Below are 23993 nucleotides of genomic sequence, written 5' to 3'. Positions count from 1 at the left end.
TAATTTGGTGTCAATAAAGTTGTTCTTGGTGTTGTGAAACAGTGAGTTAGGGTATGTTCTTAGCCTGCACCCAACCTGGGTGACCCCTGGGACCACCTAATCTCCCTAGCATTGCCAACAGTCCTGGAGACTCCCCAAGAACCTCCAGAGTGACCCAGCTATCCCTGCATTCCAGGGCCCAAGAATAATCACATACTCTCTCTGTTGCACAGCAGCAAGAGCCTTGATTGATGGAGAATTGGCAGCGAGTCCTCCTGAGTGATTCCTTTTTGCTGTCTTGTGCTCTCTCTCTCTCTCTTTCTCTCTCTCTGTTTCTCTATCTCTCTCTTCTTGCCTAGTGAACATACTTGCTCTCTATCTCACCTTTCTCTTCCTCCACTCTAGCTTCTGTTGGAATCTCATCTCTGCAGGTTTGAATTATAGTCTGTTTGGAGGCAAAGACAAGGCCTGATGGATTGGAGCATGTGGGAATCCCTGGCTCAATCCTTAGTACCACAGTACCATACACACACACACACACACACACACACACACACACACACACACACACACACACACACACAGAGTGCCCCAATCACTCTCGGATGTGCCCCCAAAATAAGCAAAAAATAATATATGCAGGGACCGAAGCAATAGAACAATATGGCCCTCCATGTGGCCAACCCAGATTTAATTTCCAGCATCCCATAGGGTCTCCTGACTCCTGCCAAGACTTACTTTTAAGTGCAGAGTCAGGAGTGACCCTTGATCACTGTTGGGTATGACCCAAAAACCAAACGATAAAAAAGATAAAAATAGGGGCCCGAGAGATAGCATGGAGGTAAGGTGTTTGCCTTTCATGCAGAAGGTCGGTGGTTCGATTCCTGGCATTCCATATGGTCCCCCAAACCTGCCAGGAGCAATTTCTGAACTTGGAGCCAGGAGTAACCCCTGAGCATTGCTAGATGTGACCTAAAACAAAACAAACAAACAAAAAGATAAAAATAATCACGTGTTCAGTAATTTTTTTGTTTTTGTTTTTTATTTATTTAAACAATTTTATGACATACCTGATTGTGTTTAGGTTTCAGTCATGTAAAGAACACCACCCATCACCAGTGCAACATTCCCATCACCAATGTCCCAAATCTCCCTCCTCCCCACCCAACCCCCACCAGTACTCTAGACAGGCTTTCTATTTCCCTCATACATTCTCATTATTAGGATAGTTTGAAACTTAGTTATTTCTCTAATTAAACTCATCCCTGTTTGTGGTGAGCTTCATGAGGTGAGCTGTAACTTCCAGCTCTTTTCTCTTTTGTGTCTGAAAGTTATTATTGCAAGAATGTCTTTCATTTTTCTTAAAACCCATAGATGAGTGATGCCATTCTGCGTCTTTCTCTCTCTCTGACTTATTTCACTCAGCATAATATATTGCATGTACATCCATGTATAGGAAAATTTCATAACTTCATCTCTCCTGACAGCTGCATAATATTCCATTGTGTATAGTACCACAGTTTCTTTAGCCATTCATCTGTTGAAGAGTATCTTGACTGTATCCAGAGTCTTGCTATAGTAAATAGTGCTGCAATGAATATAGATGTAAGGAAGGGATTTTTGTATTGTATTTTTGTGTTCCTAGGGTATATTCCTAGGAGTGGTATAGCTGGATCATATGGGAGCTCGATTTCCAGTTTTTGGAGGAATCTCCATATCGCTTTCCATAAAGGTTGAACTAGATGGCATTCCCATCAGCAATGGATAAGAGTTCCTTTCTCTCCACATCCCCGCCAACACTGCTTGTTCTCATACTTTGTTTTTTTTTTCTTTTTTTTTTTTTTTGATTTTTGGGCCACACCCGGCGTTGCTCAGGGGTTACTCCTGGCTGTCGGCTTAGAAATAGCTCCTGGCAGGCACTGGGGACCATATGGGACACCGGATTCGAACCAACCACCTTAGGTCCTGGATGCTGCTTGCAAGGCAAACACCGCTGTGCTATCTCTCCGGGCCCTTGTTCTCATACTTTGTGATGTGTGCCAATCTCTGGGGTGTGAGGTGGTACCTCATAGTTGTTTTGATTTGCATCTCCCTGATGATTAGTGTTGTGGAGCATTTTTTCATGTGTCTTTTGGCCATTTGTATTTCTTCTTTGTCAAAGTGTCTGTCCATTTCTTCTCCCCATTTTTTGATGGGATTAGATGTTTTTTTTTTCTTGTAAATTTCTGTCAGTGCCTTGTATATTTTGGAGATTAGCCCCTTGTCTGATGGGTATTGGGTGAATAGTTTCTCCCACTCAGTGGTGGGCTCTTGTATCCTGGGCACTATTTCTTTTGAGGTGCAGAAGCTTCTCAGTTAAATATATTCCCATCTGTTAATCTCTGCTTTCACTTGCCTGGAGAGTGCAGTTTCCTCTTTGAAGATGCCTTTAGTGTCAATGTCCTGGAGTGTTTTACCTACATGTTGTTCTATATATCTTATGGTTTCGGGTCTGATATTGAGGTCTTTCATCCATTTGGATTTAACCTTCGTACATGATGTTAGCTGGGGGTCTAAGTTCAATTTTTTGCAAGTGGCTAGCCAGTTGTGCCAACACCACTTGTTGAAGAGGCTTTCTTTGCTCCATTTAGGATTTCTTGCTCCTTTATCAAAAATTGGGTGATTGTATGTCTGGGGAATATTCTTTGAGTATTTAAGCCTATTCCACTGATCTGAGGGCCTGTCTTTATTCCAATACCATGCTGTTTTGATAACTATTGCTTTGTAGTACAGTTTAAAATTGGGGAAAGTAATTCCTCCCAAATTCTTTTTCCCAATGATTGCTTTAGCTATTCTAGGTTGTTTATTGTTCCAAATGAATTTCAAAAGTGCCTGATCCACGTCTTTGAAGAATGTTATGTGTATCTTTAGAGGGGTCGCATTAAATCTGTACAATGCTTTGGTGTATTGCCATTTTAATGATATTAATCCTGCCAATCCATGAGCAGGGTATGTGCTTCCATTTCCTCATGTCCTCTCTTATTTCTTGGAGCAGAGTTTTATAGTTTTCTTTGTATAGCTCCTTCACATTTTTAGTCAAGTTGATTCCAAGATATTTGAGTTTGTGTGGCACTATTGTGAACGGGGTTGTTCTCTTAATGTCCATTTCTTCCTAATTACTATTGGTGTATAGAAAGGCCATTGATTTTTGTGTGTTAATTTTGTAGCCTGCCACCTTGCTATATGAGTCTATTGTTTCTAGAAGCTTTTTCGTAGAGACTTTAGGATTTTCTAGGTAGAGTATCATGTCATCTGCAAACAGCGGGAGCTTGACTTCTTCCTTTCCTATCTGGATTCCCTTGATATTTTTTTCTTGCCTAATCGCTATAGCAAGTACTTCCAGTGCTATGTTGAATAGGAGTGGTGAGAGAGGACAGCCTTGTCTTGAGCCAGAATTTAGAGGAAAGGCTTTTAGTTTTTCTCCATTGAGGATAATATTTGCCTCTGGCTTGTGGTAGATGGCCTTAACTATATTGAGAAAGGTTCCTTCCATTCCCATCTTGCTGAGAGTTTTGATCAAGAATGGGTGTTGGACCTTATCAAATGCTTTCTCTGTGTCTATTGATATGATCATGTGATTTCTATTTTTCTTGTTGTTGATGTTGTGTATTATGTTGATAGATTTACAGATGTTAAACCAGCCTTGCATTCCTGGGATGAAACCTACTTGATCGTAGTAGATGATCTTATAAATGAGGCATTGAATCCTACTTGCAAGAATTTTGTTGAGGATCTTTGCATCTGTATTCATCAGCGATATTGGTCTGTAATTTTCTCTTTTGGTAGCATCTCTGTCTGGTTTAGGTATCAAGGTGATGTTGGCTTCATAAAAGCTATTTGGAAGTGTTTCTGCTTTTTCAATTTCATGAAAGAGTCTTGCCAGGATTGGTAGAAGTTCCTCTTAAAAGGTTTGAAAGAATTCATTAGTAAATCCATCTGGGCCTGGACTTTTGTTTTTGGGCAGACATTTGATTACTGTCTTAATTTCCTCAATAGTGATGGGTGTGTTTAGATAAGCTACATCCTCTTCATTCAATCGTGGAAGAGTATAAGAGTCCAAAATTTATCCATTTCTTCCAGGTTTTCATTTTTAATGACATAGAGTTTCTCAAAGTAGTTTCTGATTACTCTTTGGATCTCTACCATATCAGTAGTGATCTCTCCTTTTTCATTCCTAATAAGAGTTATCAAGTTTCTCTCTCTCTTTCTTTGTTAGTTTTGCCGGTGGTCTATCAATCTTGTTTATTTTTTTCAAAGAACCAACTTCTGCTTTCGTTGATCTTTTGGATTGTTTTTCGGGTTTCCACTTCATTGATTTCTGCTCTCAGCTTTGTTATTTCCTTCTGTCTCCCTATTTTTGGCTCCTTTTGTTGAGTACTTTCTAATTCTATGAGCTGTGTCATTAAGCTATTCAGGTATGCCCCTTCTTCTTTCCTGATGTGTGCTTGCAAAGCTATAAATTTTCCTCTCAGTACCGCTTTTGCAGTGTCCCATAGGTTCTGATAGTTTGTGTCTCCATTGTCATTTGTTTCTAGGAAGGTTTTGATTTCCTCTCGGACCCGTTGGTTATTCAGTATTAGGCTGTTTAACTTCAAGGTATTCAAATTTTTCTTCTGTGTCCCTTTGTAGTTCACATGTAATTTCAGGGCCTTGTGGTCAGCGAAGGTAGCCTGCAAAATTTCTATCCTCTTGATATTATGGAGGTATATTTTGTGTGCTAGCATGTAGTCTATCCTGGAGAATGTCCCATGTACATTAGAGAAGAATGTGTATCCAGGCTTCTGGGTGTGGAGTGTCCTGTATGTATCTACTAGGTCTCTTTCTTCCATTTCTCTTTTCAGGTCTAGTATATTCTTTTTTTTTTGGGGGGGGGCCACACCCGGTGGTGCTCAGGTGTTACTCCTGGCTGTCTGCTCAGAAATAGCTCCTGGCAGGCATGAGGGACCATATGGGACACCGGGATTTGAACCAACCACCTTTGGTCCTGGATCGGCTGCTTGCAAGGCAAATGCCTCTGTGCTATCTCTCCGGGCCCTGGGTCTAGTATATTCTTATTGGGTTTCAGTCTGATTGACCTGTCAAGTGTTGACAATGACGTGTTGAAGTTTCCCACAATTATTGTGTTGTTATTGATATTATTTTTCAGATTTGTCAACAATTTTATTAAATAGTTTGCTGGCCCCTCATTCAGTGTATATATATTTAGGAGAGTGATTTCTTCCTGCTGTACGTATCCCTTGATTAATACAAAATGTCCATCTTTGTCCCTTACAACTTTCCTAAGTATAAAGTTTGCATCAACTGATAATAGTATGGCCACTCCAGCTTTTTTATGGGTGTTTTTTGCTTGGATGATTTTCCTCCAGCCTTTTATTTTGAGCCTATGTTTGTTCTGACTATTCAGGTGCATTTCTTATAGGCAGCAGAAGGTTGGATTGAATTTTTTGACCATTTAGCCTCTCTGTGTCTCTTAACTGGTGCATTTAGTCCATTGACATTGAGAGAATGAATTGTCCTGGGAGTTAGTGCCATATTTATATCGAAGTTTAGTGTGTCTGTTGGTCAGTCTTGTCTTAAAGTAGACCGTTCAGTTTTTCTTTTAAGAATGGTTTTGAGTCTGTAAAGTTTCTGAGCTGTTGTTTGTCTGTGAAACCATGTATTGTTCCTTCAAACCTGAAAGTGAGTTTTGCTGGGTGCATTATTCTAGGTGAAGCATTTATTTCATTGAGTTTTGTCACTATGTCCCACCACTGCCTTCTGGCCTTGAGTGTTTCCGGTGACAGGTCTGCAGTAAATTTCAAAGATGTTCCCTTGAATGTAATTTCTCTTTTCAATCTTGCTACTTTCAGAATTCTGTCTCTATCTGTGGGATTCGTCATTGTGACTAGGATGTGTCTTGGGGTGTTTTTTCTGGGGTCTCTTTTAGTTAGTACTCTGCAGGCATGCAGGATTTGATCACATGTATTCATTAGCTCTGGTAGTTTCTCTTTAATGATGTTCTTGACTGTTGATTCTTTCTGGAGATTTTCTTTCTGGGTCTCTGGGACTCCAATGATTCTTAAGTTGTTTCTTTTTTTTTTTTTTTTTTTTGGTTTTTGGGCCACACCCGTTTGACGCTCAGGGGTTACTCCTGGCTATGTGCTCAGAAATTGCCCCTGGCTTGGGGGGACCATATGGGACGCCGGGGGATCGAACCGCGGTCCTGATCCTTGGCTATCGCTTGCAAGGCAGACACCTTACCTCCAGCGCCACCTACCCGGCCCAGTTGTTTCTGTTGACCTTATCATAGACTTCTATTTTCATCTGTTCCCATTCTTTGAGTAATTTTTCATTGTTTGATCATTTGCTTTAAGGCTTTTTTCCAATTTCTTCTGCTGTATGGAATTGTTACTCATCTCATCTTCAGTGTACTAATTCTATCCTCAGCTGCTGTTAACCGTGGGAAAGCTCAACCATGTTTTTCTTCAATTTATCTACTGAGTTTTTCAGAGCTGTTATTTGACCTGAAATTTCAGTTTGGAGTTTTCTGATTTCTACCTTCATATTCTCTTGATTCTTATTAGTGTTCTCTTCTATACTTTCTTTGAGTTCTTTGAACATCTTCCATATTGCAACTCTAAACTCCTTATCTGAGAGACTGACTAGTTAGTTGGTCATGTTCAAGTCATCAGAGTTGCCATCGTCATTCACTATGTCTGGTGCTGGCCTGCACTGTTTCCCCATTGTCACACTTGTATTGTGGATTTTTCTATGTGTTGTGGTTGTATTCATTGGCTAAATGATGTGCAGGGCCAGAAGCTCCTCTAGCTCCATCCTTTCTGGGCTTGTAAACTCACCTCCAGGGAAGGCTCCAGGGAAGGTGAGCCGTCTGCAGATGAGCCACACACAGGAGGAAATCAGGTCGAAGATGGAGCACAGCACAGAAGACAGGCAGATAGAGGTGCTGGCATCTGAGTTCCAGCAGAATTCAGCGGCTTCCCCTTTCTGGGCGTGTAAGCTCACCTCCAGGGAAGGCTCCAGGGAAGGCGAGCCGTCCACAGATGAGCCACACACAGGATGAAATCAGGCCAGAAATGGAGCAAAGCACAGAAGACAGGCAGATAGGGGTGCTGACATCTGAGTTCCAGCTGAGTTCGCGGCTTCCCCTTTCTGGGCTTGTAAAGTCAACCATTTCTTACTCAGTCGCTGGGTAGCTTCAGAATGCAGATTTTTGGGGCTTCGCTTCCCAGGGCTCTGAGGAGAGCTTCAAGGATTCAGAAAAGACAGAGAATCACAGGACAGGGCTCCCTTCAGGTCCTCAGTTTCCTCAGAATAAACATATTCAGTAATTTTTTAAAAACTGGGGATGGGGTAGGTTGGGGCCACACTCAGAGGTGCTTAAGGATCACTCCTGGTGCTGCACTCAGAAATTACTCCTAGCAGGCCAAGGGATCCTATGGAATGCCAGGGATCAAACCCTGGTCGCCATGTACAAGGCAAATAAATGCCTTCTCCACTGTACTATTGCTCCACCCCACCCTCATATTCTGGGAGTTTTATTTTATTTTTTTATTTTTTTATTTATTTTTTTTTTTTTTTTTTGGTTTTTGGGCCACACCCGGTAACGCTCAGGGGTTACTCCTGGCTATGTGCTCAGAAGTTGCTCCTGGCTTGGGGGACCATATGGGACACCGGGGGATCGAACCGCGGTCCGTCCAAGGCTAGCGCAGGCAAGGCAGGCACCTTACCTTTAGCGCCACCGCCCGGCCCCTTTATTTTATTTTTAAAGTAAAATCCTGGCTCTCAAATATAACAAGCATTAACACATGCCCAGGGATTTAATAGACTTATTCATGAAAGAGCCAATTGGACACTTTTCTCTAGACAATTCAAAGGAGTCTTGAGGTTCACGTTCTTTGCAGGACTCAACACTACTATTGGGGCCCCCAAGCTCCCTTCTTCCACTAGGCCCTGAGAGAGCCTGTCTTGTCCAGGAAATGGGAGAGGTAGTGCAGGGGGTCGAAGAGATAGTGCCAGCTTGCTTTGAATGAGCCAATCCCCAGTACGACCAGGAGTGAGTGACCTCTGAGTTCAGAGCCAGCAATAGTCCTGAGTGTGGTTCTCTTAAAGCAAAAACAAGAAAACTAGGAGTCCAATTGGAGGCCCCAACACCACATTGAAAGGACTTGCAGGAATCTTTCAGAGCCTTCCTTTGTTTTTCTTAGCAGAGATTTGAACCTCTGAGCAGGAACTTTGCTTATAGAAATTGCTTTTTGGCTCTTCCGCATTTTGGACTGTGCTGAAGATGAAACCCAAGGCCTCACTCAAGAGCTCTACTGCTGAATCATCCCCAGCCCAGAGCTAAAGAGGGGTAGGGTGGGGGGGGAGGGGGGAGAGCAGCTAAGACCTCAATGTTCATGGAACATAAAATCTTGAGTCTGGGCCTCATCACAGAAAATCTTTCCCTGCTCTGGGTTAGTAATATTAACTCCGGGGCAGACCTTTCTGTTTTCCCTTGAGTCCCTCTGGATTCCAGGTATGAGATCTAGGTTCTTTCCCCCTTCCCTGAGAGAAGAAAATCCTCAAAAGATAAGGGCCAGAGATAGCACAGTGGGTAGGGAACCGCATTCTCTTCCTAGCATCCCATCTGGCTCCCTGAACACCAGGAGTACATCATTCCTGAACAGAGAGGCATCTGTGCATTGCCAGATATAGCCCAAAGACAAAAATAAAAACAGAAAAAGTATTTTTCCAAAAAAGATAAGCATTATCTGCAGATTAGGCAAGGCTGCTCCCTGCTTTCTAGCTGGAGGCTAGGATTGAAACTGTCTCTTTCTATATCTTCTGCTCAGTCGCACTCTGGGGCTACTCCCAAATCTGTACCCTGGAAACACTCCCGACAATACTTGGGGACCTTGTGGTGTTGGGAATCTCCAGCTGGGACTGGAGAGATAGTAGAGACCTTAAGGCCTTGCACACAGACGATCTCAATTTTATCTCCAGCGTCCCATATGGTCCCCCAAGCCCTGCCAGGAGTGATTCCTGAGTACAGAGCCAGGAGTGAGCCCTGAACATCACCAGGTGTTCCCCCTCAAATATTTTTGTTTGTTTGTTTTTGGGCCACACCTGGCATTGCTCAGGGGTGACTTCTGGCTGTCTGCTCAGAAATAGCTCCTGGCAGGCACGGGGGACCATATGGGACACCGGGACTTGAACCAACCACCTTTGGTCTTGGATCAGCTGCTTGCAAGGCAAACACCGCTGTGCTATCTCTCCGGGCCCCCCCTCAAATATTTTAATATTACACAGTTTAATATTATTATTAAATTTAATGTGAATATTAAAATATTTTAATACCTAATGGTTAATATTTTAAAAAAGGAATTTCAGACTACAGATCTCTCTCACTGGCCTTCCTGTTCTTACTCTGCTCTGTAGGCCAGGAAATCTGTAAGGAAACTAGGGGGTAGGGCTTAGGAGGTATGCAGCACCCCCCCCAACCTGGGCTGTATCTGGCACCTCTCAACCTTAGCTAGAATACGTCCTCAGACCCAAACCCTGAATACCTCTCAAGCCAATTAGGGGGATATTACCAGAATGGCCTCCAACCCTCACAGTACCACTTGGGAGCATCCCAAAATTAATGAATAAAGGGGTAAATGGGTAAATAATGAATCAAGAGAAGTAGGAGCACTGAGGAGATGGATTGCATGATATGGGGTGCAGGCTTTGCATGCTGAAACTCTGGTTCTACCCCTGGCACCACATGGTTTCCTAAGCACTGCTAAAAGGGAATCACCCCCCCCCCCCAAGCACAGAGCCAGAAGGGCTTTGCCCAGCAGAGACTGTGACCCAAAACTTAGTAAGGAGAAGACAGATTGCTTTGTCTAGATCTAGAATGATAAGCTTGGTCTTTGGCATGTCCCTACATCAGCCCTTTCCTTAGGGCCAGAGTGTGTGACACAGGTGTCATCTTGCGTCATCCTACTATCCTTTCTCCCCAGTGCAAACTTGCGGCATTCACTACAAGCAGTCTTGCTACCCGCTGGCTTTCGGGGTTCCAGCTGCTCTTATGGCTGTGTCTCTGAGTAAGTAGAAATCACTCAACTTATTCCAAGCCGGTGATTGGGCTGAACTGTAGTCTGGCATCCCAAGAAAGGAGGAGGAGAAGGGAACAAAAAGTGTCTCTTGCTAATGCAAGTTAGAGTGATATTCTCAGCTTTGTAAAATAGGACACAAAAGACACATTTGAAGTCACGTTCTTTGAATTCCTTCGTGGGGATCAGAGACCAGGGAGGTAGCTCCAAGACCAGTGTCTGAGCAGGACACACAGGAGGAGGCTGGGTTGGATCCCCAATTCTACAGGGTCCCCCAGTCCATGAGCATTGTACAGAATGACCCAGATGTGGCCTCCCCCAAAGAAAGAGAAAAGATAGAATTTTCACTTGAGGGGCTGGAAAGATAGCACAGTGGCAGGGCATTTGCCTTGCATGCAGCCAAATCCAGGACGGATGGTGGTTCGAATCCTGGCATCCCATATAGTCCCACCCAGCCTGCCAGGGGTGATTTCTGAGTGCAGAGCCAGGAGTAATCCCTGACTGCCATCGGGTGAGACCCAAACCCAAACAAAAAATAAATAAATACTTAAATACCACCAAAACTTCAGAATGTTTAGAATCAACCATGATTTCTAAACTCAGGGAGCAAGGGAAATGATCCCCACATTCCCTGGAGAAGGTTAGAATTTAAACAAAAGCTCCTCTTCAGGACAAGGGTGAGGGGCTGGGCTGAAGCCCCCTTCTTCTTTCTAACACCTTCTCTTCTCCCTGCTCAGTTGTGTTTGTCCTTGGCAGCAGAATGTATAAGAAGACTCAGCCTCAGGGCAACATCATGGCCAAGGTGGCCAAGTGCATCGGCGTGAGTAGTCCAAGCTCTTCCCCCGACACTCCCTCCTCTGGCCCTTTTCCCCTGGGCTCCTTGCGAGTGTCCACTGGCCTCGAAGCAGAGCAGGCATGTCATTGAGTAGGAAAACCCACCAGAGCCTCTACCAAGTAAAACATGCAAAAGGAAAAAGAATAGATGGTTCTGGGCTTTATGCAATACTGCAGTTTTCGTTCTATAAGATGCACCTGACCATAAGACGCACATAGTTTTTAGACGAGGAAAACAAGAAAAAAAATATATTCTAAAGCAAATGGTGCAATGCAAGACACAGCATCAGGAGATGGCAGCTGGGAACAACCAGCCTGCGAGTCCAAAGTATATTTATTTACAATACGCCGGTCCACAGCTGATTAAGCACATTTACCTAACTTTTATTTTTTAAACAACAGGAAAAAAAAAATATATATATATATATTTTGGTTTTTTGGGGGGCCACACCCGGCGGTGCTCAGGGGTTACTCCTGGCTGTCTGCTCAGAAATAGCTCCTGGCAGGCACGGGGGACCATATGGGACACCGGGATTCGAACCAACCACCTTTGGTCCTGGATCGGCTGCTTGCAAGGCAAACACTGCTGTGCTATCTCTCCGGGCCCAGAAAAAAATATTTTTAAAATACTTTTTTATTGATAAGTGAGGTGTTCTTTTTTTTTTTTTTAACATATAACTAAGGGGATTGGAGTGGTGGCACAAGCAGTAGGGCATTTGCCTTGCACTCGCTAACCTAAGACAGACCGCGGTTTGATCCCCCAGTGTCCCATATGGTCCCCCAGGCCAGGAGCGATTTCTGAGCTCAGAGCCAGGAGTAACCCTGAGCATCACCGGGTATGGCCCAAAAAAGAAAAACAAAAAACAAAAAAAAAAACAAAAAAAACCACATAACTAAAACCCAACTACAAATATACTTGTAGTCATGGTGTTTAAATAAAGATATATATTAAAAAAAGAAAATCTTAATAGCAAGTATATAAGATTATTTTTGGAGAAGCCATTTAAAATGAGTTATGGACTTCATGCAAGTTTAAAAATTATTGATTTGTAAAAAATATATATATAAAAAGTAAAAGTAGGGGCCGGAGAGATAGCATGGCGGTAAGGTGTTTGCTTTGCATGCAGATAGACGGTGGTTCGAATCCCAGCATGCCATATCATTCCCTGAGCCTGCCAGGAGTGATTTCTGAGCTCATAACCAGGAGTAACCCCTGAGCGCTGCCAAGTGTGACCCAAAAACCAAAAAAAAAATAAAAATAAAAATAAATGTCCCAACAGAGATCAAATAGTGTTAAACAAAAGCTCTCTATGTGATGGTGAAAGTGTGTTAACCTGATTGCTCATCCTATGTGGTATATCTGTGTAATAAAGGGGTGTCACACTACTGTGTCAAGTGGTTAGTATATGCTCTCCTCCCCTGCCCTCAGGCTTCAGCTCCAGGTGGCATCCGCTTCGTAAGATGCGCAGACATTTTCCCCCATCTTTTGGGGGGGGGGAAGTGCATCTTAGAATATGAAAAATACGGTAGTCAGTAAACAGAGAAGAGATCAACTAGACCAGAAGACAGAGGATTCTGAGGGCCGTGGCCAACATGTGCCTATGTCAAGTTTGATTTCCAGCACTGCCAGTTATGGTCTTGGGAGACCCCCAACTACTGGGGTGGCCCTGGAATTCCTAGCACTGCAAGACTCAAGTAAAGACATCTTGGGTCCTTGCACTGAACCTGGTCCAGTGCTCAGGAATCACTCCTTGCAGGGATCAGGGGATCGTGTGAGATACTGGGGATCAAACCTGGGCCAGCCGTGTACATGGTAAACTAGACTATCACTAGACTATCACTCCAGCTGTGTTCTTAGGGAGATTTTAAGTTAGTGTTTCTTTTTCCTTAGTCATGATCAATCTGTTCAACATCCTCCAGATTCAGCCTTGCGAGGGTGGATAAATTTAAGAATTTACCTTTTTCTCCCAAGTTCTCCAGCTAAGTGCCATTGAATCACTCATAGTCATCTCCCTGTTCTTTTGTATTTCTGAAGTGTCTGTTGTAATGTTGCCTCTTTATATTTCTCTTCAAAGCTCTGCTCCTCCTTTTAGAATCTGGAGACTTGGACACTAAATAATAGTGAGACTTAGTTTTCCCCAACTGAAAACTCAGAGATCAAAAGAGATTAGAATAGGGCTGGAGCAATAGCACAGGGTTAGGGCATTTGCCTTGCATGCTGCTGACCTGGGACAGACCCAGGTTTGATTCCTGGCATCCCATATGGTTCCCCGAACCTGCCAGGAGCAATTTCTGAGCGTAGAGCCAGGAGGAAACCCTGAGCGCTGCTGGGTGTGACCCAAAAACCAATGCATGAAAAAAATCTTTAAAAAAAAGATTATAATGACTAAGTGCCCATCATGCCACTTAGCATTATATGACAATTTCATATTTTACTTCTCTCACAAATCTACTTTTCCCTTGAAATGTGTTTCCATGAGAAAGTTTCTGCTTTGAAAAAACTTTTGTTTGCTTTTTTTCAGTTTGCCATCAAAAATAGGTTTCGGCATCGGAGTAAGCAGTATCCCAAGAGAGAGCACTGGCTGGACTGGGCCTCAGAGAAATACGATGTGAGTGATCATTGTTGCCTGATAGTCCATCCACCAAGAGCCACCCCAGCTACAATTTCTAAGATTTAGGCTACTTAGGATTTAGAGCCAGGCCACTCACCAGAGCCCCTCATTTCTGTTAGCATTTCCACAAGACCGTGAGAGTATTTGCTTTCTATGGAAAACAACAACTCTGCTTTTGTGGAGTTTGTTTTTATTTATTGGCTTGGTTTTGAGGCCACACTAGTGATGGCCAGGGGTTACTCCTGGTTCTGCACTCAGGAATCACTCCTGGTGATGCTCAGGAGTGAGATGCCAGGGAATGAACCTGGATTGGCCACATGCAAGGCAAGCGCCCTACCTGTTGTACTGTCACTCTGGCTCAAAAACAACTCCGGATGCAGAATCACTGCCTTTCATGGCTCTCCAAGTGGTCCAACCAGCCATGGCGGACATGACTCTGGCCACATCATACTTTGAATTGAGGGATGATGGGACCCACTAGGCCACAGACGTTTTTACTCAAGTTCTGAGAGGCCTCAACTATCCGGGTTTTCTTTAGAAACTCCAGCTCTTTGGCAAAACTCAGCCCCTCCCTCTTGTCTCCTGCCCCATTAAGGGCTAGGTGCCTCCCTGTGACTGTCCCTGTCCCTTCCCCCTGCAGGAGAGACTCATCTGCCAGATCAAGATGGTCACCAGGGTGATGTTCCTGTATATCCCCTTGCCCATGTTCTGGGCCCTGTTCGACCAGCAGGTAAAGGATGTGTGTTTCTTGTGTCTCCTTAACGTCCTTGAATTCAACATGGGACAAGTTTCACTGAGCACTGAGCTCTTCAATATGTTCTCTTACGCTTCTGTTTTTGGATTTTTTTAGGGGGGGGGGACAGGCTCATTTGCCAGTGTTTGTGGGCCACTCTTAGCTGAATGCTCAGGGATCTTTCATAGCAGTGCTCAGGAGACCCTGCAGAGCCAGAGATCAAGGCTGACGCATCCGCATGCAGAACTGGAGCTCAGTCCTTCTTCTCTCACCTCTGGTTCCTTTGGGGGGGGGCATAGCCAATGATACTCCTAGCTCTACACCCAGAAATTACTCCTGGTAAGTTCATGGGACTCTATGGGATGCCGGGGATCGAACCTGGGTCGGCCACCTGCAAGGCAAAAATCCTCCCCACAGTGCTATCACTCTGGCCCCTTTGTTTCTTTTTTTATATTTTGCTTATTTATTCCTTGTTGGATCATATTGATGGTTGATGACTACGACAGGTAGGAAAAATTTTAAGGTTATAGTCCGTGTTTTTGTTGCAAGAAAATAAAGACAATGAAGTGTAGGCTAATAAAAGGAAGCTGGGGAAAAGTTAAAGGATGCTCTGTGAATCCTGGTCAATCCAGATCAAAGATGTTTGCTCAGCTGTGCTGTGGGTGTGGCCTGGGGGAAGCTGTCTTGACTTTTGAGGGATTTGCTGAAGACACAAACCAGGAGATGGATGTTTCCATGCAAAAATTGAAGGCTCAGGGGCCAGAGCTACACTGGGTAGGATACTTGTCTTGTACACAGTCAACCCAGGTTTGATCGCTAGTATCTTATATGGTCCTCTGATCACTGTCTGGAATCATTCCTAAGTACAGAGTAGGTGTAACCCCTGAACACTGGCAGGTATGGCCAAAATAACAATTCTACACACACATATTGAATATTCAGGCTAGAAGTACGGCCCAAGGCTGTGACCTACTACACTGAAATAATTTTTTTGTGTGTGCATGAGGGAAGGGGGTGTCACACCTGGCAATACTCAGAAATTATTCCTGGTGGGGCTCAGGGGACCATAAGAGATGTCGGAGATTGAATTCATGTCATCCGCTTGCAAGGTAAATACCTTCCCCACTGAACTATTCTGGCTCATGAAATCGTTCTCTCCAGGCAAGAAACAGATAGCAGGTCACAGAGGTCTGGGACCTGCCCTGTCCTTCCCTACTCCCTTCTTATTGATGGTTCCAGATTGCTTCTCTCTATTTCTGAACTGAAGTCTTGGTCCAATTACCCATAGGGAAGAAGAGGGATTGCAGAGTATGACATTTATTTACCCGGTAGAAATGCAGACTGAGAGACCAAGTGTCAGTCTGTAAAGCATTTAATCACAAACACTGTAGGCCTCTCTGATTCAGCAAAGGCTCTATGGGACTTCCAGAGCCTTGAAAATCTGTGTTTCCCAGGACTGGGGTGAGAGTTCAGTGGGGAAAGCGCTTGCCTTGCGCAAGGCCAACCCAGGTTCAATCCCTGTCATCCTATATATGGTCCCTGAGCACTGGCAGGAATAATTCCTGAGGACAGTGCCAGGAGTAACCCCTGAGTATCTCCGGGTGTGGTTCCCCCAAACTAAAACCCAAAACAAAAAATGTGCATTTCCAAAATAACAGCCAGTCTGTTTGTTTTCAAGGGTTCCAGGTGGACTCTGCAAGCTACAACTATGAGTGGCACAATGGTAAGTTTGGAACATAAATATTGTCACAATCCCTCCATCTTAGAACTCTGGATGTCCCCTTTTCCCTCTGATAACATTGCCAACCTCCCAAAATGATTACATGTGGGAATTCATCCACGTTACTCTACCACCTCTTTTCCAGGGAGCGATCGAAATCCAGCCGGACCAGATGCAGGTAGGACATTTGTAACTCACTTTCAAGGGTCAGAGGTGCAGGCCCCAAGACCACATTTATGCCTCATCTCCTCTCATCTGCCTGCAGACAGTAAACGCCATCCTGATTGTCATCATGGTCCCCATCGTGGATGCAGTGGTGTACCCCCTGATTGCAAAATGTGGCCTCAATTTCACGTAGGTTTGGTTTGGGGGGGGCGGTGAGATCGTTTCCTTCTAGAGCTGTTCAGACAGAATGTGTCCTCTAAGTTTACAATACTCCTGAGAGGGGTTCAGCACCCCTTCTGGATGCAGCCTTTGTGTGTAGTGGGGTTTAGGGAGGTGTCTGTATTAGATGTACATGGATACACCCCTGTTTTCAAAATGGGGCACTGGGCTGTCAGTGCCACCTAGAAAAGCATCCAGGGATGGCCCAGATGAACTGTCCTTAGTGCCTGGTTTAGTGATGATAGATATGTTAGCTGAACTGTCCAGCCCACACACCCCACACTCTCAAAACCCAGCATAGAACCATCAGGGGGGCACTATAGACAGCAAGAGGGCAATGTACGCCCACCCAATCTCCCATGTAGACCTAGCAGGAGGCGCTGGTGTTTTTCCTCCTTCATCTTCCATATAGAACAATCAGGGGCGCCATTGTTCTTCCCTTGTGTTTATTCCTCTATGGTGGGAACCAGAGCTGAGTACTGTTTCTCCACCCTTTAATGTTTGTGAGGGAGATAGAGGAAAGGCTCCCCATGTGCCCTGAAAGAATCTGGCCTGCTTCCCCCACAGCTCCCTGAGGAAGATGACAGTGGGGATGTTCCTGGCTGCCATGGCCTTCGTGGTGGCCGCCATTGTCCAGGTGGAAATTGATGTGAGTGACCCCTCCCCATGACCGATGACTTCCCTGGGGGTTCCAACAGCTTTTTCAGCAGGATAAGAGGACTGGGGTAGGAGGAAAGCCAGGTTTGGATGGATCAACTAAATCCGGGAGTTGTAGATGATATGGGGGTGTTGGTAACTGGGGGTGCAGTAGAAGGAGACACCCCCTCCATGGGAGGGATATATTCATGCTCCAGAAACCACTCTGAGGACCCAGGACTGTAAGTGTGGGTCAGAGTTCATCATGCACCAGCCAGCTACACCCCAAAGAGGCATGGGGAGGGGCCTCAAAGGACTGAGCATGTGCCTTGAATGTGGAAGGCCCCTGGTTAGATCCTACACAGCCCCCCTAACACCTCTAGGAAAAATTCCCACCACAGGCCAAGAATAGTCCCCCAAGGCCCACTAGATATGACCCCCAAAACCTCTCCCTCGTTTATTCCATTATCCCTTTGTTAGAAAGACTCCTCCTGTGCTCAGAGTGGGGGAGTCTCTCCCAACTCACTAATTTCCTCCATCTCTCTCATATTGATTCACTCCCTATCTCAAAGTTGGGGCCACACTGAGTGGTGATGGGTGGTGGGGTGTTTTTACAGTTCTAGGGGACCCTGAAGGGCCGGAAGTTGAATCAGAGTGGACCACTAGCATTCAAATTCTGTACTCAACCCATTGAAGCACATATATCTTTGGTCCGTTCTTCATGTTGCAAACTTATTTTGAATCAAGGCCAGAGCAATTGCACAGTGAAAAGGGCTTTGGCCTTGTATATGGCCAACCTGAGTTCAACCTGACTTCAATCTCAGGCACCCCATCGTGTCCCCTGAGCCCACCAACAGTAATCTCTGAGCACAGAGCCTAAAGTAAGCCCTGAGCACTGTCAGATGTGGCCACCCACCCCCTGGAAAAAAGTTAATATCTCAGGGAATGAAGAGATCACATCATCGGTGAGGCAGCATAAAAGTCAAGTATTATCTCTCTGGTCCTAAATTAAAAAAATTAAAAATAGGGCTGAGTGGTAGTACAGTGGTAAGGCGTCTGCCTTGCACACAGCTGATCCAGGATGGATGCTGGTTTGATCCTCCAGTATCCCATATAGTCCCCCAAGCCAGGAGTGATTCCTGAGCATAGAGCCAGGAGTAACCCCTGAGCACCACTGGGTGTGACCAAAAAAACCCAAAAATTAATTAATTAATTAATTAATTAAATTATTAAAAAAAACATTTTAGGAGCAGGACATTTTAGTAGTACAGCTACTAGGCATTTTTGCCTTGCATGTGGCCAATCTGAGTTTGATCCCCAGCATCTCATAGGGTCCCCTCAAACCTGCCAAGATTGATTTCTAAGCTCAGATCCAGTTGTAACCCCTGAGCACCACCAGGTGTGGCACAAAAACAAGGCCAGAGGGATACGCAGCTGATCCAGGATAGATGGTGGTTTGAATCCCGACATCCCATATGGTCCCCCAGCCTGCCAGAAGTGATTTCTGAGTGCAGAGCCAGGAGTAACCACTGAGTGCTGCCGGGTATGACCCAAAAATCACACACACACACACACACACACACACACACACACACACACACACGCATGCACACACACAAACTCAAAAACAACAATAACAAAATATTAAAAGAGGTCAGTGTAGTGCTTGGGCTCCATGTTAAGGATGGAATATGGAATCAATGCAACAGTGCTCACCACCAGGCCTTGGGGAGCTGAAGAGGACAGAGACATGCCAGCTGTCTCTCTTGGATATGCTTTATTCTGTCCCCTCCCTATCTTCTCCAGAGCCGAGGATGATGGCCAGAGGTGCCACAGATGTGGCAGTGCTGGTGGCCCACGGGAAAGGGGGGCAGGAAGACAGAGACACTTTCCCACATAAGCTGTGCCCACAACCCCCGCCCGCCTGCCCTCACTGCTCACTGCTCACTGCTTTGTGTTTTGTGCAGAAAACGCTCCCAGTCTTCCCCTCAGCGACCCAAGTGCAAATCAAAGCCCTGAGCACCTCCAACAGTCCCGTGAACGTCCACTTCCCCACCAGCATGGTGACGCTGAACCAGACCTTCCAAGTAAGTGTTGGGCGTTGTGTTCCCTCTCATCTTCTGGCCCATGTTCCAGTGTCTCAGCATCTTGAGCACAGCTCCATGTCCCTCACCCCACCACCCAGTGTGGCCCTCGCTTCGAAGCTGTGGTGCCAAGTGGCCAAGTGCGTGTTGGCATCTCCCAGAGAGCTGGACCACCCCAGCATGTCTGCTCCAATACAGGTCGACCTGGTCTCATGCCCTTTCAACCACCTTTGAGACCCCTTCCTTAGCTCTGGCCAAACTAATCGTCTTATTAGGGGGCTGTGAATCTCCTAGTGCCTGGGTTTTCCCCCTGAACTGATGCTGAGTGGGGCTCTAGTTCTCCCTAGAAGCCTTGCCCAGTGATAGGAATAACTCCCAGTACTGGAGGCTAAGGAACATGCCATGCTAGTGGCTGACCCCGGTTCGATCCCCAGCACCAGGTAAACCCCTGAGCACTGCCAGGAATGATCTCTGAGTACAGAGCCGGCAGTAAGCCCTGAGCACTGCCAACGTCGTACAAAGAAATTCTCTCCTGAGCATTTCTCTGAGGAAAATGAAAGGCAGGAGAAATGCGGGGTGGAAAGCATCCCACTTTGGGAATCTGTAGTTGGTCTAGCGGGTGAGGAACGGAGCCGACCCAACACCGGACCCCGACTCACGTCTTCGCAAGGACATGGCCTTGATTTCACAGCACACGAGGGCCCATGTTGGACATGATATAGCGTTAACAATATCTTTCTTCTGTCACAGCAAAGCGAGTACCTGACTTTTGATAACAATAAGACCATTATCAGCATTTCACCTGTCGGCAATGCAAATTCAACTTCAGTCGTTGCCAACTATGAGTCAGGCCATCGACACACTCTCCTAATTTGGGAACCTACCAGTTACCTAGTGGTAAGTAAGGACTGGGTTGTGTGTGTGGGAGGGGGGATATGTTTGTGTGTGTTTGTGTGTCTCTGTATATGTATATGAGTCACATGTATTCTTGTGTGCTTTGGGGCCTTATTTTGAAGGGGTACATCTTGCAACGATCAGGGGGTAATTCCTGGCCCTGTGCTCAACAGCTAAAGCTGACAGCGCTCTGGGGGAATCGTATGGGATGCTGAGGACTGAACTCAGTTTAGCGCATGCAAGACAACCACCCTACCCACTGTGCTATCACTCTGGCCACCTCATTTCTTTTTTTTGAGAAAGCTTTGAATAGCTCTGTAGTTGTATTCATTTAAAACTTTCCATGGAGGGATGATTAGAAAACTAATCACATCTGAAAAAAATAGAGTAACAGGTAAAAATAGGAAGACTATATATCTGAAAGATCCTGGATGTGGAGAGAGCACTTGCCTTAAATACTGCTGATTTGGGTTTGATCCCTGGTACCCCATATGGTCCCTGGGCCCCACCAGGATGAGCCAGGAATAAGTTCTAAGCACCACTAGGTGGGGCCACAAAATACCAAAATCCATAACAAAATAAAAGTGAAGTCACAGGCATTTTGCAAGGGAAATTTTGTGGGGGAGGTTCTTACCTGACAGTGCTCAGGTGATACTCCTTGAACAGTGCTCTAGGCGGGGGTCACTTACAGTGGGGCTCAGGGAACCATGTGGAACCAGGAACCAAACCTGGATCTCCTGCATGCAAAATCTGTGCTCAGTTTGTTGAGCTCTACTTGGACTTTTTCCAGGGAAATTTAAATAAGTAGCTACAGAACTTTAACAGGGAATTAAAAGCATCTGGGTCCTTTGCTTCAGGAGGGAGGGCTGGGTGACTCCAACTCACACTTACAGCCGTGATCTAAGGGGCTTCTGGGAAGCAAACATCAGACATGAGGAAGGCAACCATTAGGCCTTAGAGCATTGGCTTTGCGATGGCTATCACAGGTTCAAATCCATGTGAGAGCTAGAGTACCTGGCTGGGCAGTGCGCCCCCTCGTGGGCAGTTGTATGAACTTCATGCCTCCACTAAGCACCACAGCCAAGTGTCTGTCTCTCACTGTCTCTCTGTTTGTCTCTCTCTCTCTCTCTGTCTCTCTCTCTCTCTCCCTCTTTCTCTCTCTCACACACACACACCCCAGTTCTCACAACATCAAAATCAATAGTGTTGGGGCTGGAGCAATAGCACAGCAGTAGGGTGTTTGCCATGAACACTCTGGGACAGACCCGGGTTCAATTCCCAGCATCCCATATAGTCCCCTGATTTACTTTGGTTTGATTTCCAGCATCCCACATGGATTCCCAAGCATTCCAGGAGTTATTTCTGAGCACAGAGTCAGGAGTAACCCCTGAGCACCACTGAGTGTGGTTCCCCCCCTCCAAAAAGCAACAGTGAAGAGAAGGGAGGTATTTTTGGGCTATACCCGGTGGCACTCAGGGGTTACTCCTGGCTCTGCACTCAGACATCACTCCTGGCAGGCTCGGGGGACCATATGGGATGACAGGGATTGAACCCGGGTCCATCCCAGGTCAGCCTCATGCAAGGCAAATGCCCAACCACTGTGTTATCACTCTGGCCCAAAGGAGGAATTATTTAAAATGTTTTAAGGAACATCACATGGGCCTCAGAGGATCATAGGGGCTAGCACAGGTTTTACCTCTATTACTACATGATTCCCCAAATACCACCGGTACTGACCCCTTGAACAAGAACCAGGAATAACCCCTAGGCACTGTTGGGTGTGGACCCCCCAAAAGGAAAAGTTGTAGAGGTTCATGCTGGGGACCTTTTATCCTGATAAGATAAAAAGTCCTTAAGCAGAACTTAGTGGGTTCTTTTTCCCACTGGGAATCAAGCGGAAGCACGAAGCGGCAAATATGAAATATGAATTATGAAATATGAAATAAATGAGACCACACAGAATTACATGGTGAAAGAGGCCAGAGAGAGGCTTTATTTCTGAAATTGGGCCTATAGATAGACAGAGTTTTGGGGGTAGCCAGGGAGAAAGGAAAAGGGGATGAACCAATGAGATAAGAGCTAGAATTAGCATATGAAGAGACAGGTAAAGAGAAACCAGATACCTTTCAGGAAATGGGGGGAGAAAGAGAGATCACAAAGGAGCTCAGTAGGAGACTTTTGGCGGCTTTGGCAACTCTATTTTCTTTCTTAGAAAGAAATACTGAGGCCTGATTTCTAATAATGGTCAAAAATAAAGAGAGAGATAGTTACAGCCACGTTTAGAATTATGGCCAAACAATCCACCAACGGGTCAACTGATTTGACTACTCTAAGCAGGCCTTTTTGGCAAATAATTCTTTTTCAGGAGTGCACTACACCTAAGAAGGTTTAAAAAGCACTTCTGATATGTGCCCTTCCTGAGTGGGATGTAACAGGTTCATATTAGTTTGAGAACAACTAGCCTTAAGGTAGAACCTTAGGATGTCATCATTATGGCCCTAAAGACATTTCCCAAGGGTTGAAATGCTCATCTGAACTTAATTGTGACAGATTTCATCTGAAATGTTTGCTTCTCCAGGTAAAGGATGGCCTTAACCAGAAGCCAGAAAAAGGAGAAAATGGAGTCAGGTGTGTATGTTCCTTTCAGACCTGAGCAGTCTGTTTCTCGAAGTTTCTCAGACTCTGCGACCAAAGCACGGTCCCCGCTAGCAGGAATCTAGAATGAACACAAGAGGCTTGTAGGAAGTAAGAGCAGAAATTTCCCCCAGGAAGGCAAGGCTGGTTTGAGTTTTTAAAGTGATCAATAAATAGGAGCCACCATCTTACAGCACTGAAGAGGTGGCCCAGCAGTAAAGCAGCAGAGATGGTGTTTGCCTTGCAGCCTGTAAAATAAATCCCCAGATTTGTGAGATTACCACACACACATATTTCTAATCCCAGGTCTGAAGAAGCAAGGTAGTGGTGAAATAATAAGCCAAGCCAGCCAGGAAAGAATCATGGAGTCAGTGGCTTTTTACCTCAGGGCCTCTGCCCCAAGCCAGAATGGCTTCTTCTTTATTAAACCAATGCCCATTCACCAAGAGGGAGAAGGTTGAATAATCCAGGTGGGCTTTTACATATCAAAAGGAGAGGTTTTTAAGGAAAGAGGGAGATGGGAGACTGCCTTTGTTTTGGGTTTCAGCTGGGTGTCATTTTACAGCAGCCAACCTGGATTTCATGACCAATACCCCATATGGTCCTCAAACCCGTCAGGAGTGATCCCTGAGTGCAGAGATAGGAGTAAAATCTGAACATCTCTTGCTGTGGTCCCAGAACAAAAAGCACAAAAACAATGACAACAACAAAACAAAAAGCAACAACAACAAAAATGTACTAAAGAGAAAAATCCATAGGGCTTGAAGCAATAGTACAGTGGGGAGAGCAAACGTTTGCCTTGTATGTGGCCAACCTGGGTTTAATCCTCAGCCTTCCAAATGGTCTCCTATGTACTGCCAGGAGTAATTCCTGAGTACAGAGCCAGGAATAAGCCCTCAACATCACAGGATGTGATGTGAAAACAAAACCAATACAAAGACACTTAAAAAAATTAAAGAAGAGGGAGTGGAGCCATAGTACATCAGGGAGGATGTTTGCCTTGCATATGGCTGACACTAGTTAAATCTCTGGTAATGTATATGGATCCCCGAGCACTGCCATGAGTAACCCCTGAAGACTGCTGGGTGTGGCCCAAAAACCAAAACAAATAAGTAAACAAAAAAAATCAAAAAGGAAAACTCAACATTAAATCCATTGGTGCTTCTTTTTATTTCTTCATAGACTGAGCATTGCTTTGCAAATTCATGGCATCCTGGTTCCGTGGCAGTATCATGCCATGTGATTGACACCACATCCCACCCCCAAAACTGTCCCCTCTACCTCTCTGTGTTCCTATCCCCTTCCCCCTGGTCACTATGAATAACTCTCTAGGAGCTAGTGTAGTACAGTTTCTTGCGTGTTCTTTAT

The 23993-nt window shown here is 45.2% G+C and overlaps 1 protein-coding gene across 1 annotated transcript in view; it reads left to right on the top strand.

Annotated features, from left to right (window-relative positions):
* The window catches only part of SLC15A1 (solute carrier family 15 member 1), a 35258-nt gene that overhangs the window by 5370 nt on the left and 5895 nt on the right, over positions 1-23993 (top strand). Inside the window, exons 9-19 of the mRNA XM_049778519.1 lie at positions 10002-10085; positions 10832-10914; positions 13451-13537; positions 14181-14270; positions 15952-15996; positions 16139-16171; positions 16259-16347; positions 16945-17026; positions 18981-19100; positions 19848-19994; positions 22570-22619. Of these exons, the coding sequence (XP_049634476.1) occupies positions 10002-10085; positions 10832-10914; positions 13451-13537; positions 14181-14270; positions 15952-15996; positions 16139-16171; positions 16259-16347; positions 16945-17026; positions 18981-19100; positions 19848-19994; positions 22570-22619 (910 nt within the window). The remainder of the gene's footprint in view (positions 1-10001; positions 10086-10831; positions 10915-13450; positions 13538-14180; positions 14271-15951; positions 15997-16138; positions 16172-16258; positions 16348-16944; positions 17027-18980; positions 19101-19847; positions 19995-22569; positions 22620-23993) is intronic.

The sequence above is a fragment of the Suncus etruscus genome, chromosome 8 (assembly GCF_024139225.1).
Source record: "Suncus etruscus isolate mSunEtr1 chromosome 8, mSunEtr1.pri.cur, whole genome shotgun sequence".
NCBI classification, from domain to species: domain Eukaryota; kingdom Metazoa; phylum Chordata; class Mammalia; order Eulipotyphla; family Soricidae; genus Suncus; species Suncus etruscus.
This window is presented reverse-complemented; position numbering and strand designations above follow the sequence as displayed.